Below are 17158 nucleotides of genomic sequence, written 5' to 3' on the forward strand. Positions count from 1 at the left end.
TTCTCACATTTTTACAGCATCTGGATGCCGTTCAAGGGAGTCGTGAAAAAGGGACTCCGTTCCATACATTTTTTCAAACAGTTGCTTAGTTATTCCACAATCAAGTCAATTTGTAGATACCTGCAAGCAGCGACATGATAAAAAAGAGTGTACTAATTTCTATGATGAAAATAAAAATACAACTAAAAGTTTGGAGCATTTTTACGGTAACTTACGAGAAGAACAAAATATACTGACGGACATATGTTTATGTGCTCAATTTTAGTCCTCAGGAAACAAAACACCAAACTTGTTGATATATCATGAATAATTATCAATTCTCTGGTTTGGAAACGAAATATGCTGACTGACATCTATATGTCAAAATATTATACTGTACGCATTGGGATTATCTGTCGTGCTCTGGAAACAATAGATCAAATTTGTTCTATAATGGTTACTGACTTGGCTGATTTCATTGACAATAATAATATCCTCGGTAGGTGGCGTCACATTTATGATTTTGTTGTTCGTAGACATACACAGTAAAGACCCTGAAACACCTTGAACACTGATGATTTTCAAAGTCTTTTATATAAAGATTATCCTATATAAAAATGCCACTCATTACCGACAAAAATCTTTAAAACTAAAATGCTTATATGAAAAATGCGCCTGTTCATTTAATCATTTAAAGATAATTGTATCCCCAGCCTTTAGACAGGGTATATCATGAAAATTGTCAATTATTTCATATTTCATTTCAAAAAAAGTCCGGATCGGATTTCACGGTTCACCATGAACATCTATATCGATCTCTTTCAAGGCGATCAATCAAGAACCGTGTCCATGATGTTTTTGAGTCAGGATGTTTCTTTTCTTCCTCTAGCTGGACTTCCTTTAATTTTTTCCTTCAGAACTGCTTGTAAAATTATGTATTTATTGTTCCTTAATACATGTCCCAGATACGCTATTTTGCGCCTTTTTATACCCTCCACCTTAGGATGGGGGTATATTAAGTTTGTCACTACGTTTGTAACTACTCGAAATAATCATTGTAGACCCCACAAAGTATATATATTCTTGATCAGCGTGCAATTCTACATCGATATAGTCATGTCCGTCAGTCTGTCCGTCCGTGGAAATCACTCTAGCGTCCGAACGGATTGACGTAGTTTGATGAAATTTTGGGAAAATATGTTATATTTACGTAGGACTTTTGGTATTGAAAGCGGGCTATGTAGGTCCACGCTTTCGTATAGCCCCCATACAAAATGACGCGTGACGCGTCGTCGTTTTAAGGAATTTTTAAGATATTTGGCCCATTTTACAACCGAATTGGTTGTAATTTGGTACTTTGTGTCTACAGAGGCCAAATAATATTCCTATCAAAGTTGGGTTATATAGGTCCACGTTTTGGTATAGCCCCCATATAAGGCCCCATATAAAGTACGCGTCATTTTAATATATTTTGAATGTATTAGACCCATTTGACCACAGAATTGGTTGTAATTTGGCATTTTGTGTCTTCAGAGGCCAGAAAATATTCCTACCAAAGTTGGGTTATATAGGTCCACGTTTTGGTATAGTCCCCACATAAGACCCCTTATAAAGTACGTGTAATTTTAATATATTTTGAATGTATTATACCCATTTGACCAAAGATTCGTTTGTAACTTTGTATTTTGTGTTTCCAGAGGCTAAGAAACATTTCTACCATAAAATGTTTATATAGGTCCACGTGTTGATATAGCCCCCATAATACAATATCTCCCGATTTTCGATATTTTGAACGTTTTAGCCTCATTATCACACCGATATGGCTGAAATTTGGTATTTAGTCCTCTTTAGGCGTATAAAACTTTCCCCCAGAAATTTGTAGGTATAGGTCCACGCCATCATATAGCCCCCATAGAACGGTACCTTCCGAATTTCGGTATTTTGATGGTTGTGCCCAAATTAATCCACCGAAATGGCTAAAATTTGTGGTGGAGGGTATAAAAAGTTCGGCCCGACCGAACTTAACGCTTTTCTTACTTGTTTATAGTTGTTATTAATTGTCGGCTTATATCCATCCTTCTTAGTACTTCGCTATTAGAAATGTTCGCAGTCCATGGTATTTTCAGTACTCGCCGGTAAATCCATATTTCAAAGGATTCCAGTTTTCTTTCATCAGATGATTTGAGCGTCCAAACGTCTGTTCCATATAACAACACCGACCAAACATAACATTTTATAAAACATATTTTTGTTGTTTATGTCATGACTTTTCAGTGTTTTACTATATTTACAGAAAGCATCTCGCGCCATCTCTATTCTACTTTTTATTTCTTTCGAGGGATTCCATTGGTCCCATGAATGTATAGACAAAGAAATCCTCTCGGTCAAATCCTCTCATAGAGTGGGAATTGAGTCAGTTGACGAGGTACTCAATTTTTTAAATGGCAATTTCTATGCATTTTTAAATTATTTATGATGGTAAAAGACAATATGTGGGTAATATTTGCCGGATCTACATCCTCAAATAAAAAAATCAACAAAATCTTGCAATTTACCCCAAAACAAAATGCAATTAAGTGAACACAGAGCATATTGAGTGTAAGGGCGACACCTACAAAAAACAAACACATAACAAATTCTCCGTCTATTCATTCATTAGTCTATGGTTCCGTCAATAAAAATGACTTCTAGCATAGAATTGAAAATAGAGACTGATTGAAGAGTTGAAAAGACCGAAGTTCCATATTGTCCCTTGCGAATAGTTTTTGTAAAAACAAATTTTCTATATACTGAAGTTTTTTAGCCATAGGCAAGCGGTAATGTGAATTTTGAGAACATTTGTTTAAACAAAAAAAAAAAAAAAATATATATATATATATATATATATATATATATATATATATATATATATATATATATATATATATATATATATATATATAATTCAAGATAATGATAGCCGAGGGGTACGGTTATATAGACTCCATAACTAAAGTATGTTTTAAAGTATGAAAGTCCAAATATTTTAGTGGGATACTTAATAACTACAAAATCCCTCAGTGCCATTTCATTAAAGGCATCTAGATCTAAAGTTGCCACCAATTCCGGTGGGAAAAGTTGAGAAAAACACTAAAAATAGCTTAAATAGAATCGAACGATACAAAAGCATGGACCTGCTGTAACTACGGAGAACATTTATTGCCAAATTCCAGTTTATTCACTTGAAAACGTAGCAGAGCATTTTATATCGTTCGCAAATAGTTGTTAAATATTTATTTTTACTTGGTTTCACATATTCCGCCTAAAAGTATACTCGCCAGTTTGTCTTTAAGGTATATGGCTCACTAAATTGAGCTAAATTTGAAGTGCAGATGGCATTATAACCTGTAATATCTTTGCAAAATATTTGTACACGTTTCCTACCATTTTAGTTCGAATTTATAAAATACTTTTTAAATGTTTTAAATCTTTCTATATCTTTCTCGCACTTTTATGTTCAGCCATTCATCACAAAGCATATTTATATTTCTACGCAATATTTTCTATAACTATATAGTCAAAACTCCCTGAATATATTGTATTCAAGCGAAATATTATTCATTTGTTCCAAATATTAGTATTTTTACAAACTTCAATCATTAACATATTCAGCACAAGAGGCCCCTTTCGGCCCATTTAAAAGTCCCTTGTGATTTCTCACATTTCATTTGCCTGTAAATTGTTTAACAATGAATGCGTTTTTGTGTATATGTATTTGTATTTTCCACTTCTATGACACTCGGATGTTTTTATTCCATTACAACAGCAACAAAGAAACAAATATTAACACAAACACACTCAAACATACTCAAATTACAAAATGGGACACGTAAATATCCACTATAATGCATTTTGCGGTTGTCATGGTGCTTATGACAGTTACTGAACTAAAGAATGAGATACTGAGGAGCTCTGTGGTAAAATAAGAGAAACATAGAGCGAGATGCAGAGAAAAACAAAACGCAATCCAAGAGTGTTAAGTAGCATTAGGGGGATACTGTAGAATGCTAATTTATGTTACAATTATAACACTGCATGTACAGCCTGAAAAGTTTTACATTTAACGGATGAACTAGTTAAGTTGAAATATTCCCTGAAATGAACTACTGAACTAGGTCAATTCAGGTCTTCTTAGTTTGTTGAAACAGCCAAAGAAATACCGTCCGGTAGATAAACAACAAAGATTTTCACAAAACACATTCTTAATGCACAAAATCAAACTGAATTTAAAGCGCATTTAGGCTCTTCAATATGGCAATACCGTAAAAGAGAACCTATATTCATGTGAGGGAGAGAGCATATTCATGCTCCGAGATACAAAGAAAACAAACAATTACAGTGCAAACAAGAACAAAACAGCAATTAGCTGTTTCGTAAATGTAAAAACTGTCGTCTGTCAAGGTAAAATTAAATGCAGATCTTAATGCAAATTAACGCTGGCGTATGTCTAGGGTATAAATCGATTAAAGAAATCAAATAGCGAATACAAAAACCAACATCTTGTCTGATATTTTAATATCTCTCATTATTATTATTATACTATAATGAACAAAAAATGAACTACTACTACTAAGTAGATTAAATCATGATATTTATAACCGGATTTTATATGCAATTTACATTTAGTTTCTATTATTATTTTAGATAAGCATTTTAGATAAGCATTATTTTAGATAAGCATACTACATCCGGTTTTCACTAAAAATTCCCACATTGCATTGGACTTTGCACTAACTTTATATGTATTTTTTGTGCATTCATTTCAGCCCCTGGATCGTGATCAACCCAATGGTAGACCTCAATGGCGTTTTACGGTATTCGCTCAAGATGAAGGTGGTGAAGGTTTGGTGGGCTATGCCGATGTCCAGGTGAATCTGAAAGATATCAACGACAATGCTCCCATTTTCCCACAAGGTGTCTATTTTGGCAATGTCACCGAAAACGGTACTGCTGGTATGGTGGTTATGACAATGACCGCTGTGGATTATGATGATCCGAATGAAGGTTCCAATGCCAAACTGGTGTATTCAATTGAGAAAAATGTCATCGAGGAAGAAACTGGATCGCCAATCTTCGAAATTGAACCGGATACAGGTGTTATAAAGACTGCCGTATGTTGCTTAGATCGTGAACGCACTCCAGATTATTCTATACAAGTGGTGGCAATGGATGGCGGGGGGTTAAAGGGTACGGGGACGGCATCGATACGTGTTAAAGATATAAACGATATGCCGCCGCAATTTACGAAAGATGAATGGTTTACGGAAGTGGATGAAACGGATGGTACAACTCTACCCGAAATGCCTATACTCACGGTGACAGTGCACGATGAAGATGAAACAAATAAATTCCAATATAAGGTGATCGATAACAGTGGTTATGGTGCTGATAAATTTACCATGGTGCGTAATAATGATGGTACTGGATCACTGAAGATTGTCCAACCCTTGGATTATGAAGATCAGTTACAATCGAATGGCTTCCGATTCCGTATCCAAGTCAATGATAAGGGTGAAGATAATGATAATGACAAATATCATGTGGCCTATTCATGGGTTGTGGTAAAATTGAGGGACATCAACGATAACAAGCCACACTTTGAAAGGGCCAATGTGGAAGTCTCTGTTTTTGAAGATACTAAAGTGGGCACAGAGTTGGAGAAATTCAAAGCCACCGATCCTGATCAGGGGGGTCGTAGTAAGGTATCATATTCCATTGATCGTTCTTCGGATAGACAAAGGCAATTTGCCATCAATCAAAATGGTTCTGTGACAATACAACGTTCATTGGATCGTGAAGTTGTGCCACGCCATCAAGTGAAAATATTGGCAATTGATGATGGTTCACCTCCCAAGACTGCTACTGCCACCTTAACGGTTATTGTCCAGGATATTAACGATAATGCTCCCAAGTTCTTGAAAGACTATCGCCCTGTTTTACCGGAACATGTACCACCTCGTAAAGTGGTTGAAATCCTTGCTACCGATGATGATGATCGCTCTAAAAGTAATGGTCCACCATTCCAATTTCGTCTCGATCCCAGTGCTGATGATATTATTCGTGCTTCATTCAAAGTGGAACAGGATCAAAGTGAGTAAAATTTGCAATTAAATTTTTTGATTATATAAAAATGTTATATAAAAAATTTGTATAATGAGATAGAGTGTGTGGTACACAAAGTATAGATGGCGTACACAAAATATTAAATTATTAGCTAATACGCAAGCATTCTGCTAAATTAGTTATGCTAAAAATGTTTTGCTGTCTTAGAGATCATTTGCGCTGCACAATTCTTGGAGATTCCTAAAACACAACTAAAATTTTAATTAATTTCTTGTCGGAATCGAGCTTATTGACCGATGATTTTTGCAAGTGAAAAAGGAACACCAAAGATTCGAACCCACACAACCATGTGGCCGGTTTCGCCGTTGGTAAGCGGCTCATCAGACATATCGGCTGTGGAGTGATGGTTGTGTGGCTGCGAACCTACAGCTTTCCTTTTTCTTTTGCAAAAAATCATAGGTCATTAAGCTCGACTCCAACGAGAAATTAATTAATATTAAAATTATCTTCGCCCTATTAGGCAAGATTTTCGAATTTATAGGTGGTGTTTAGTAACACACAAAAAGCAGATGGCGTTCGTAGAATCACATATTGATTTTTTTTCTTTTTCTTCGTCATCATTAAAGACGCGATTTTTAAACATTTGCTGGTGTCTAACTTCCAATTCGTAGAGTCATCCATTTCGCCCAGACGCGATTGTCAATAACTCGCTCATCAACTGTCTTTTATCAATTTAAAGGCAACATTAATGCACTCAGATCTTCTTCGACGAATACTAAACTGACTACTCTTTATCATCGAAAGTGCGTGTTTAGTACTCGAAGTACAGATGGCGTTCGTAGAATATGCCAAAGTATAGGCGGCGTCCGACAAATCTTAAAGAGTTTCAAGAAACTACGATACGACATTTGAATTCTTATGGTCCGCCATTTTGCTGGACATGATGATCTATCTGACCGCATTTGGTCATATTATCCTACATTCTCACCTTTCTTATCATCAAAATGAAGTGAAATGTTTAGTACACAAAATACGTATGGTGTTCTTAGACTGTGACATATGTAGTATAGATGTCTTCCATAGCATTAATGCGGTCAGATCTCCTTCTAGTTGTGTCGAGTCTTGTCCCAATTTCAAACATCCTCCCCATTTTATCATACAAATCAATTTTAGCTCTTCCATGAACTTTTATTTAAATATAACCACTGCCAATGGCATTGACTCTTGAACACTCGTTTTGCCCTCGCACCCCCATAAGTAACCTACTATCAAAAGTTTACAATTGCAAAACATGTTCGAGTATTTACTCTAAATGGGTTTTTAAGCCTTAACTAAATACTATGTTTTATTTTAACTATACTATGTTTTATTTTCTAATGTTCTGTTAGTTTGCTGTGAAAACAATGTTCAGTTTTCTGTTAAGTTGTGTATTTGTTTATGAAAATACTCGCACACAACAAAATTCAATTGGATTTTACTGAGGGTATTAAGAAAACAAAACCCGTTAATTGCCTGAGTATTTAGTTTGAAAAACAACTACTGTACTGTGTTTTGTTTAGATAACTTTGTTGGTGATGAGTAAATAAATATGTAGGGATTTAGTGAGGAAAGCTAGCGGGAGGATTTGAAGTCGGAAAAAAGTGGTCAACATAACAATATGGACCGGTAACAGCTACGGAAAACCCTAATAGTCAAAATTAGACAATTCGTTTGTAAATATAGCAAAAAAAAATTGTATTTATGAAAACATTTTTAAAATGAATATATATATCGAAATAAATAAGGGTATCAAAAAAATCGAAAATACTCTTTGAAGACTTCGCCTAAAAGTATACTACTCAGTTTATCTTGAAGACAAGTCGAGCTTAGAAAAATAAGCTAAATTTGAGGAGTAGATGGCGCTATAACCCGAAATACTTTCTCAAAAGTATTTTAGCAATACTCGTACCCTTTTAAAACGAGTTTCTAAAAATCTCATATACTCCACTATGACTTTGAAATTAATCCATAACAAAATTCATTCATATTTTTATACACAATTTTTTCTTCCATTTGAAAAAATGTTCTTATAATAGTAATCTTCTTCTTTTCATAATAATGCATACATATCTTAAATGTAATGATTTCTTCTCTGTGATGATTCAAAGAAAATTCGTCCGAATTACTACCAGAAAGTACAATAAGGCATTCTACGGTGCACAGAGTGTCCAAATCCAAAATTTCGTATCAAAAATTCCCAAAAATTTTACATGAAACGATAGAAATTATTTTTTTTTTTTTTTTATTAAAAAATATTCAAAATCGATTTTTTGTGGACCCTATTATCAAAAGTTATTGGAATTTTTAAATGGTTATTTTTGCTATCCGATGCTATCCACATGCTTAGAAACAATTGTTGTTGCGTAACAGTTCTTTAGAGGAACCGGATTTAATTAGCCCTTTTTCTAACAAGTCTCGTTGTGTCCCGCTGTTCTAATGGTACACAAATTTAGAGGAGATCTCGAATTATCAATTTCTCAATAAATAAGCAGCGAGAACGTGCGACGACGGGGTAAGGACCACCTATAACGTTACTACCCGGTTTTTAAGTATTTTACCTACAATCATCAACCGATTTGAAATTAATATATAACTTTTTCTACGAGTATACAATATCTTTACCAAAATTGTCAATATCTTGATATAGCCTCCATAAAACCTCCTATTTAATTATTTTTTAAGCTTTCTGGACACATTTTTAAACCAAATTCAATATAGGTCCCCATATAACGGTTATAAATTTATATATATGAGGTTATAAATTTATAAATATGTGAATAACTCTGTAAAATAAAAGATCCTCATTTGGTAAATACATCATCCATCATCGTCATCTTCATCCGTTCAGAAAATATAGATTTTTGACTTAAAAAAAAACATTTTAGTCACAATGTGCGTTGATGGGTTTAACCAACGATGAAGATTGGTGGTTGCCTTGGCTGATATACGACACTAGGCATACAGTATGCAAGCAATTGCTGCACATCACATTCTCACCATAATCAGACTGGTAATGTTAAAATTCAAGTGTAGATGGCGTTCTTTAAGAATTTTACTTATAAAATAAGGAGATACACAAGGAGGGTATAACATGGGAACCCTCCTTCCGTATCTCCTTAGGGAATAAGGTCGTAAGATAAATTTTAAAATAAATTTAAAAAAGTATAGCAGACTACAACGCGGCCATCTTCACATTAATTTCATAACGGTTCATAGAGATCGGATATTTATTTTATAAGTAAAATTCTTAAAGTACGCCATCTACACTTGAATTTAACTCAAATTATTTCGTGCATTATCCACATTCTTAATGCATAAAATCAAACTGAATTTAGGTATTTCAATATGGCAATGCTGTAATAGAGAGTTCATATTCATGTAAGAGTGAGGGAGAGCAAATTCATGCTCTGAGACACAATTTACATTGCAAACAACAACAAAACTGTTGTTTACCAGCAATCAGCTGCACAAACTGTCATCTGTCAGGGTAAAATTAAATGCAGATCTTAATGCAAATTAACGATGCAGTCTGTTACGGTATAAGCCATTTAGAAAATAAAAAAGTATGTGCGGCTATTCGAATTAGGAAGAATTCTAAATTTTTCCCATAGAATAATTAATTCAAAACCGATACTACATCTCAGATATATGTATACTGAGAAAATATAAGCCACGATACGCTGAAAGGTTAAACCAACGTGGAAAATATGAAGATGTCTAGGACGCTAACCTAGACATTCAATATGCATGCATTTGCTACACCATAATCATAGTGCTAATGTTAAAATTGAAAAGAAGATGTCGTTCGTTATGATTTCCCCTATAAAAGAACCAATTTATACATATATTGAATTTAAGATGGCGTTTTAAAACCGCTGTGCACTCTTCTATAAAACCTTTTTAGAATTGATTCTACAATTTCTTTCGTGAGGAGACACTGAAAGGAGAGTTCTGAATTAATTTCTTAGCTACATAGAGAATAAGAATTTAGTGGGATTTGTCCATTTTTTAAGAAAGGATAAGTCTGAAGTTTTTCCAGAAAACAAGTTTATTTGAAAAATAATATCTTTAGCTCAGATCTTCTCCAATATTGTAAATGTGTGATTGTCTTGACTAAAACATTAATCCAATCACATTTGAAATGAATTCCAATTGAAAATTAAAACAACCACACGATCTTCATAAATCAGTTTTAAATTTATAGAATATCTCTCAAGATCTTCTTTTATAGACAGATCTGTCATGGAAGACGTGTTGCCATTAGCGGATATTTCAAATTTATTTTTAAGATCGCCACCTGCTGACGTAAAAGAAAGTTTTGACTTAGCAAAGACAGCAACATATTAAAATAATTTATACATTGTAGCATCGTGAATTTCGCAGTGTATGAAAAAATAAGTTGTACAGTAATTTCTGGTTACCTGCATCATTCATAGCTGCACTTTGGCGTTTCCTAAGCAAAATTATTGTTTTAGGCAACTATTTTTTAGATTTCTTTCAATATATTGCGTTTTAGTGCACATTCAATACCTGCATTTTGGGCATAGCTGTATCAAAATATTGGCGATTTTACCTTAATTTGGTTATAGAATATGATATATCTGCACAAGAAAAACATTTATTTTTTGCGAACTCAAAACAGAAACAAAATTTATTCAATTTGACTGAAAATTGATTTTGTATTGATAAGAAGTGTGCAATACCAAAGCAGAAGAAACAGAGAATGCAAAGTAAAGAATATATAATGTTTTCTCTCCCGAACTTTATTATTTCAACATTGGCTGTAGCTGCACATCCTATGCACGTAAATAATATTAAAGATATCTGCCTTGTTTAGCAGATAAGCGAATTTAAGCTTCCTGCACAAGAAGTCGTGCAATTCTTGAATGTGCAGGTAAGCAAAAAATACTGTAGTACAGTCCTGCAAAAAAATGAATGAAAAATGATAACATAAGTTCGAAATATAAACTCAGAAAATTTAAATCGCGTTATGATGAGAGGCTTGGCTGAACCAATATTGAAAAAGTGTGGTTGTCTTGGCTTCGACTCGAACCCTGACATAAAGTTTCTTAATAAAATCCAGGTGGTTTATAGATGGCGTTCTTTATAAACTTAACTACTAAAACCACTACATGGTCTCCACCAATCCCACGGCAGCGGGTTCTTTAGTATCGGATTGTCCCAGCCAGGGGCTGCCAGCCCAGCATCAAACCTATGCTTCTACAGCAACAACAACATGATCTCGATAAACTGATTTCAAAGTTGAAGTGAAGATGGAGTTTGTTAGCGTCTTTGTATTATTTTAAAATTCATTCGAATACGTTTTGCGTGAGAAGCGACCTTTAACCTTAAAAATTAGAATTTAGATGAGATTGTCCGAGATTTTTTTTAAAAAGAAGACACACAAATAATTGGTAGTTTGTATTTTAATAATATTTGAAAACGAATACCCTTTGGCTTACACATGAATTATACGCAACTATTCCATTGTCTTTTAAACAATAGAGCAAAAATTAAGCTAATAAAAAATGTATTTAAAAAAGAAAACAAGGCAAACAGCACCCACATCCTTACTCTTTGTACCTCTTTATGTATTTGCTTTATTTTCATTGACATTTCAATACAAAAGAAAGAAAGAAAAACGAAACAAAAGAAATATTTTTCTCTCTAAAGACCTTTGTTGAATTCCAATAAATTTAGCTAAACAAAAAAAGCAAAAATAACCACACATATTTGCAATTTGAAGTCAATTTTCATTTGAAATCAAACAAAACAATGGACCAAAACCATTCACACCAACACCTTATGTCATCGTACATCCTGCCCGAAAGGAAAAGTAAAATCCACATAGATGGTGATTTTATTTTTCACTTTTGGCAACACAGATGAACTTTTGCTATTAAAATCCAATTATCGAATTGCAATAGAAGCAGTAGGGTAGCAACAAAAGCTTATACGGTTAGAAATCACTTTGGACTTTACTACGATGTTGGTAAGAAAATGAAGAAGAACTAATCAAATCCCTAGCAACAATGCAGAAGAGAGAAAAAAAACTTTGCCAAAAAAAATGTTGTGGCCATCTTGGAGATATGTTCATATTTAAGCCATGTACATGATTGTGTGTGAGCCCTTGACTTCAAGGATAAACTGCTGCCCAACCGGTACAGGCTTTTCAACAATACTGTCTACCATTTGGGGGGATTTGGATAGTTGGAGGCTCAGTATGATGGTTAATTTTCTTTCATCGAGTCTCGGCTGGTTTGACTCTATGCAAAAGTGTAAATTTACCAAAATGTTTCCAATTTAATTACCATTCATTGTTGATGTTGAGCACAGCTTCTCTGCTGGCTGCTGGTGTTGAGTTTTCAATGAAAAGATAGAACAAACAGGACACGACAGAGAAAAAACTCAGGGTCATTTTTGAAGTATTAAATTGCTTATTTTATCGATTGTTGTCGTTGCTTTCCTCGTCTCTAATAATTAAGCATTGAGCTTCATTACATGGGCACATGGTCCATTGGGACGTCAATAAATGTGTATTTTAAAATATTTATTGTAGAAATTTTTAATCTTTAAATTGGGATTGGGATATTTTAAGAGGAGAGTTTAGTTTGTGAAATTGTTCGTTCTATTTGAAGACCACCTCCTAAATCTAAAATATTACATAGATGCGGAACAAAAATGGGGATCTGTTTTTTTTCTCAGACATTAACCTATGGGTCGACGCCTAGGAGTCATTTTAGGAGTTACATTTTAGCAAGGAAACTCATCATTATATGCCTATTTGCGAAAGTATTCATAAGAATGTTTTATTAAAAATTGCTCTTAGTCTAACGTAGGCGAAGTTTTAAAAACCATTTTTACCAGGATAGCTAAGTATCTCCACCAGATTACTTAATAAAGAAATGGGTTGACCCCATGTGGTAGTTTTAGATACAATATTTTTACCGAAAAAATTATATTTCAAATTTAACAGAAAAACCTATATATAGTAAGCTACCACTAAACATTCCTATAGTTCGCATTCTGTGACCTAAAGTAGGCGAAGATAATAAATGTATTTATCATGACATCTATAATTTGATTTGGCATAGAAAGTTTGCTGCTATGAAACCGCCACCTACTGGCGTATATGAAAATTCCATGTTAGCAAGGACAGTCACCAATACTTTGAAAGAACATTCTTACTTCACGATGTTGCATGGATTCATAAGAACATTTTATAGAAGCTCTTCACAATATTGCCTGGATTCCTAGAAATATTTTTTAAAAACTCCTACACAATGTGGATTCTTAAAACATTTTTCGAAACCATTCTACAATGTTGTGTGGATTCTTAAAAACATTTTTGCGTAGATTTTTAAAAACATTTGTGAGAACATCTTCACAATTTTGGATTCTTAAGAACCTCTTTACAATGTGAGTGGATTCGTAAGAATATATTTGACGACCACTTCACAATGTTGCGTGGATTCTTAAGAATATTTTTGAGAACCTCCTCACAATGTTGCGAGGATTCTTAAGAATATTTTTGACAACCGCCTCACAAATATTTGTGAGAACCTCATCACGATGTTGCGTGGATTCTTAAGAACATTTTTGGAAACTTCTCCACAATGTTGTATGGATTCTTAAGAATATTTTTGACAACCTCCTCACAATGTTGCGTGGATTCTTAAGAATATTTTTCACAACCTCCTCACAATGTTGCGTGGATTCTTAAGAATGTTTTTGTCAAGAATATTTTTGACAACCTCCTCACAATGTTGCGTGGATTCTTAAGAATATTTTTGACAACCTCCTCACAATGTTGCGTGGATTCTTAAGAATATTTTTGACAACCTCCTCACAATGTTGCGTGGATTCTTAAGAATATTTTTGACAACCTCCTCACAATGTTGCGTGGATTCTTAAGAATATTTTTGACAAACTCCTCACAATGTTGCGTGGATTCATAAGAATATTTTTGACAACCTCCTCACAATGTTGCGTGGATTCTTAAGAATATTTTTGACAAACTCCTCACAATGTTGCGTGGATTCCTAAGAATATTTTTGAGAATCTCCTCACAATGTTGCGGGGATTCTTAAGAATATTTTTGAGAACCTCCTCACAATGTTGCGTGGATTCTTAAGAATATTTTTGACAACCTCCTCACAATGTTGCGTGGATTCTTAAGAATATTTTTGAGAACCTCCTCACAATGTTGCGTGGATTCTTAAGAATATTTTTGAGAATCTCCTCACAATGTTGCGTGGATTCTTAAGAATATTTTTGAGAACTTCCTCACAATGTTGCGAGGATTCTTAAAAATATTTTTCAAAACCTCCTTACAATGTTGCGTGGATTCTTCAGAATATTTTTGACAACCTCTTCACAATGTTGCGTGGATTCTTAAGAATATTTTTGGAAACCTCTTCACAATGTTGCATGGATTCTTAGGAATATTTTTGAGAATCTCCTCACAATGTTGCGTGGATTCCTAAGAATATTTTTGAGAACCTCCTCACAATGTTGCGTGCATTCTTAAGAATATTTTTGACAACGTCTTTACAATGTTGTGTGGATTCTTAAGAATATTTTTGACAACCTCCTCACAATGTTGCGTGGATTCTTTAGAATATTTTTGACAACCTCCTCACAATGTTGCGTTGATTCTTAAGAATATTTTTGACAACCTCCTCACAATGTTGCGTGGATTCTTAAGAATATTTTTGACAACATCTTCACAATGTTGAGTGGATTCTTAAGAATATTTTTGACAACCTCCTCACAATGTTGCGTGGATTCTTAAGAATATTTTTGACAACCTCCTCACAATGTTGCGTGGATTCTTAAGAATATTTTTGACAACCTCCTCACAATGTTGCGTGGATTCTTAAGAATATTTTTGACAAACTCCTCACAATGTTGCGTGGATTCATAAGAATATTTTTGACAACCTCCTCACAATGTTGCGTGGATTCTTAAGAATATTTTTGACAAACTCCTCACAATGTTGCGTGGATTCATAAGAATATTTTTGACAACCTCCTCACAATGTTGCGTGGATTCTTAGGAATATTTTTGACAACCTCCTCACAATGTTGCGTGGATTCCTAAGAATATTTTTGACAACCTCCTCACAATGTTGCGTGGATTCTTAAGAATATTTTTGACAACCTCCTCACAATGTTGCGTGGATTCTTAAGAATATTTTTGAGAACCTCCTCACAATGTTGCGTGGATTCTTAAGAATATTTTTGGAAACCTCTTCACAATGTTGCATGGATTCTTAGGAATATTTTTGAGAATCTCCTCACAATGTTGCGTGGATTCCTAAGAATATTTTTGAGAACCTCCTCACAATGTTGCGTGCATTCTTAAGAATATTTTTGACAACGTCTTTACAATGTTGTGTGGATTCTTAAGAATATTTTTGACAACCTCCTCACAATGTTGCGTGGATTCTTTAGAATATTTTTGACAACCTCCTCACAATGTTGCGTTGATTCTTGAGAACCTCTTCACAATGTTGCGTGCATTCTTAAGAATATTTTTACAACCTCCTCAATGTAGTGTGCATTCCTCTGAATATATTTGACAACCTCCTCACAATGTTGCGTGAGAACCCCCTTGCAATGTTGCATGGATTCTTAAAATAGTTTTGAGAATCTCCTCACAATGTTGCGTGGATTCTTAAGAATATTTTTGACAACCTCCTCACAATGTTGCGTAGATTCTTAATAATATTTTTGAGAATTTCCTCACAATGTTGCGTGGATTCTTAAGAATATTTTTGAGAACTTCCTCACAATGTTGCGAGGATTCTTAAAAATATTTTTCAAAACCTCCTTACAATGTTGCGTGGATTCTTCAGAATATTTTTGACAACCTCTTCACAATGTTGCGTGAATTCTTAAGAATATTTTTGGAAACCTCTTCACAATGTTGCATGGATTCTTAGGAATATTTTTGAGAATCTCCTCACAATGTTGCGTGGATTCTTAAGAATATTTTTGAGAACCTCCTCACAATGTTGCGTGCATTCTTAAGAATATTTTTGACAACGTCTTTACAATGTTGTGTGGATTCTTAAGAATATTTTTGACAACCTCCTCACAATGTTGCGTGGATTCTTTAGAATATTTTTGACAACCTCCTCACAATGTTGCGTTGATTCTTAAGAATATTTTTGACAACCTCCTCACAATGTTGCGTGGATTCTTAAGAATATTTTTGACAACCTCCTCACAATGTTGCGTGGATTCTTAAGAATATTTTTGACAACCTCCTCACAATGTTGCGTGGATTCTTAAGAATATTTTTGACAACCTCCTCACAATGTTGCGTGGATTCTTAAGAATATTTTTGACAAACTCCTCACAATGTTGCGTGGATTCATAAGAATATTTTTGACAACCTCCTCACAATGTTGCGTGGATTCTTAAGAATATTTTTGACAAACTCCTCACAATGTTGCGTGGATTCCTAAGAATATTTTTGAGAATCTCCTCACAATGTTGCGGGGATTCTTAAGAATATTTTTGAGAACCTCCTCACAATGTTGCGTGGATTCTTAAGAATATTTTTGACAACCTCCTCACAATGTTGCGTGGATTCTTAAGAATATTTTTGAGAACCTCCTCACAATGTTGCGTGGATTCTTAAGAATATTTTTGAGAATCTCCTCACAATGTTGCGTGGATTCTTAAGAATATTTTTGAGAACTTCCTCACAATGTTGCGAGGATTCTTAAAAATATTTTTCAAAACCTCCTTACAATGTTGCGTGGATTCTTCAGAATATTTTTGACAACCTCTTCACAATGTTGCGTGGATTCTTAAGAATATTTTTGGAAACCTCTTCACAATGTTGCATGGATTCTTAGGAATATTTTTGAGAATCTCCTCACAATGTTGCGTGGATTCCTAAGAATATTTTTGAGAACCTCCTCACAATGTTGCGTGCATTCTTAAGAATATTTTTGACAACGTCTTTACAATGTTGTGTGGATTCTTAAGAATATTTTTGACAACCTCCTCACAATGTTGCGTGG

At 34.1% G+C, this 17158-nt stretch overlaps 1 protein-coding gene across 14 annotated transcripts in view; it reads left to right on the forward strand.

Moving 5' to 3' along the window:
- Nucleotides 1–17158, forward strand: part of CadN (neural cadherin) — a 792724-nt gene that overhangs the window by 707870 nt on the left and 67696 nt on the right. For all 14 annotated transcript variants that reach the window (XM_073971019.1, XM_073971033.1, XM_073971023.1 and 11 more), the window contains one exon: nt 4785–6108. In XM_073971019.1, the coding sequence (XP_073827120.1) occupies nt 4785–6108 (1324 nt within the window). The remainder of the gene's footprint in view (nt 1–4784; nt 6109–17158) is intronic.

Source organism: Musca autumnalis, unplaced genomic scaffold (assembly GCF_047663935.1).
Source record: "Musca autumnalis isolate F117 unplaced genomic scaffold, ASM4766393v1 scaffold_2, whole genome shotgun sequence".
NCBI classification, from domain to species: Eukaryota; Metazoa; Arthropoda; class Insecta; order Diptera; family Muscidae; genus Musca; species Musca autumnalis.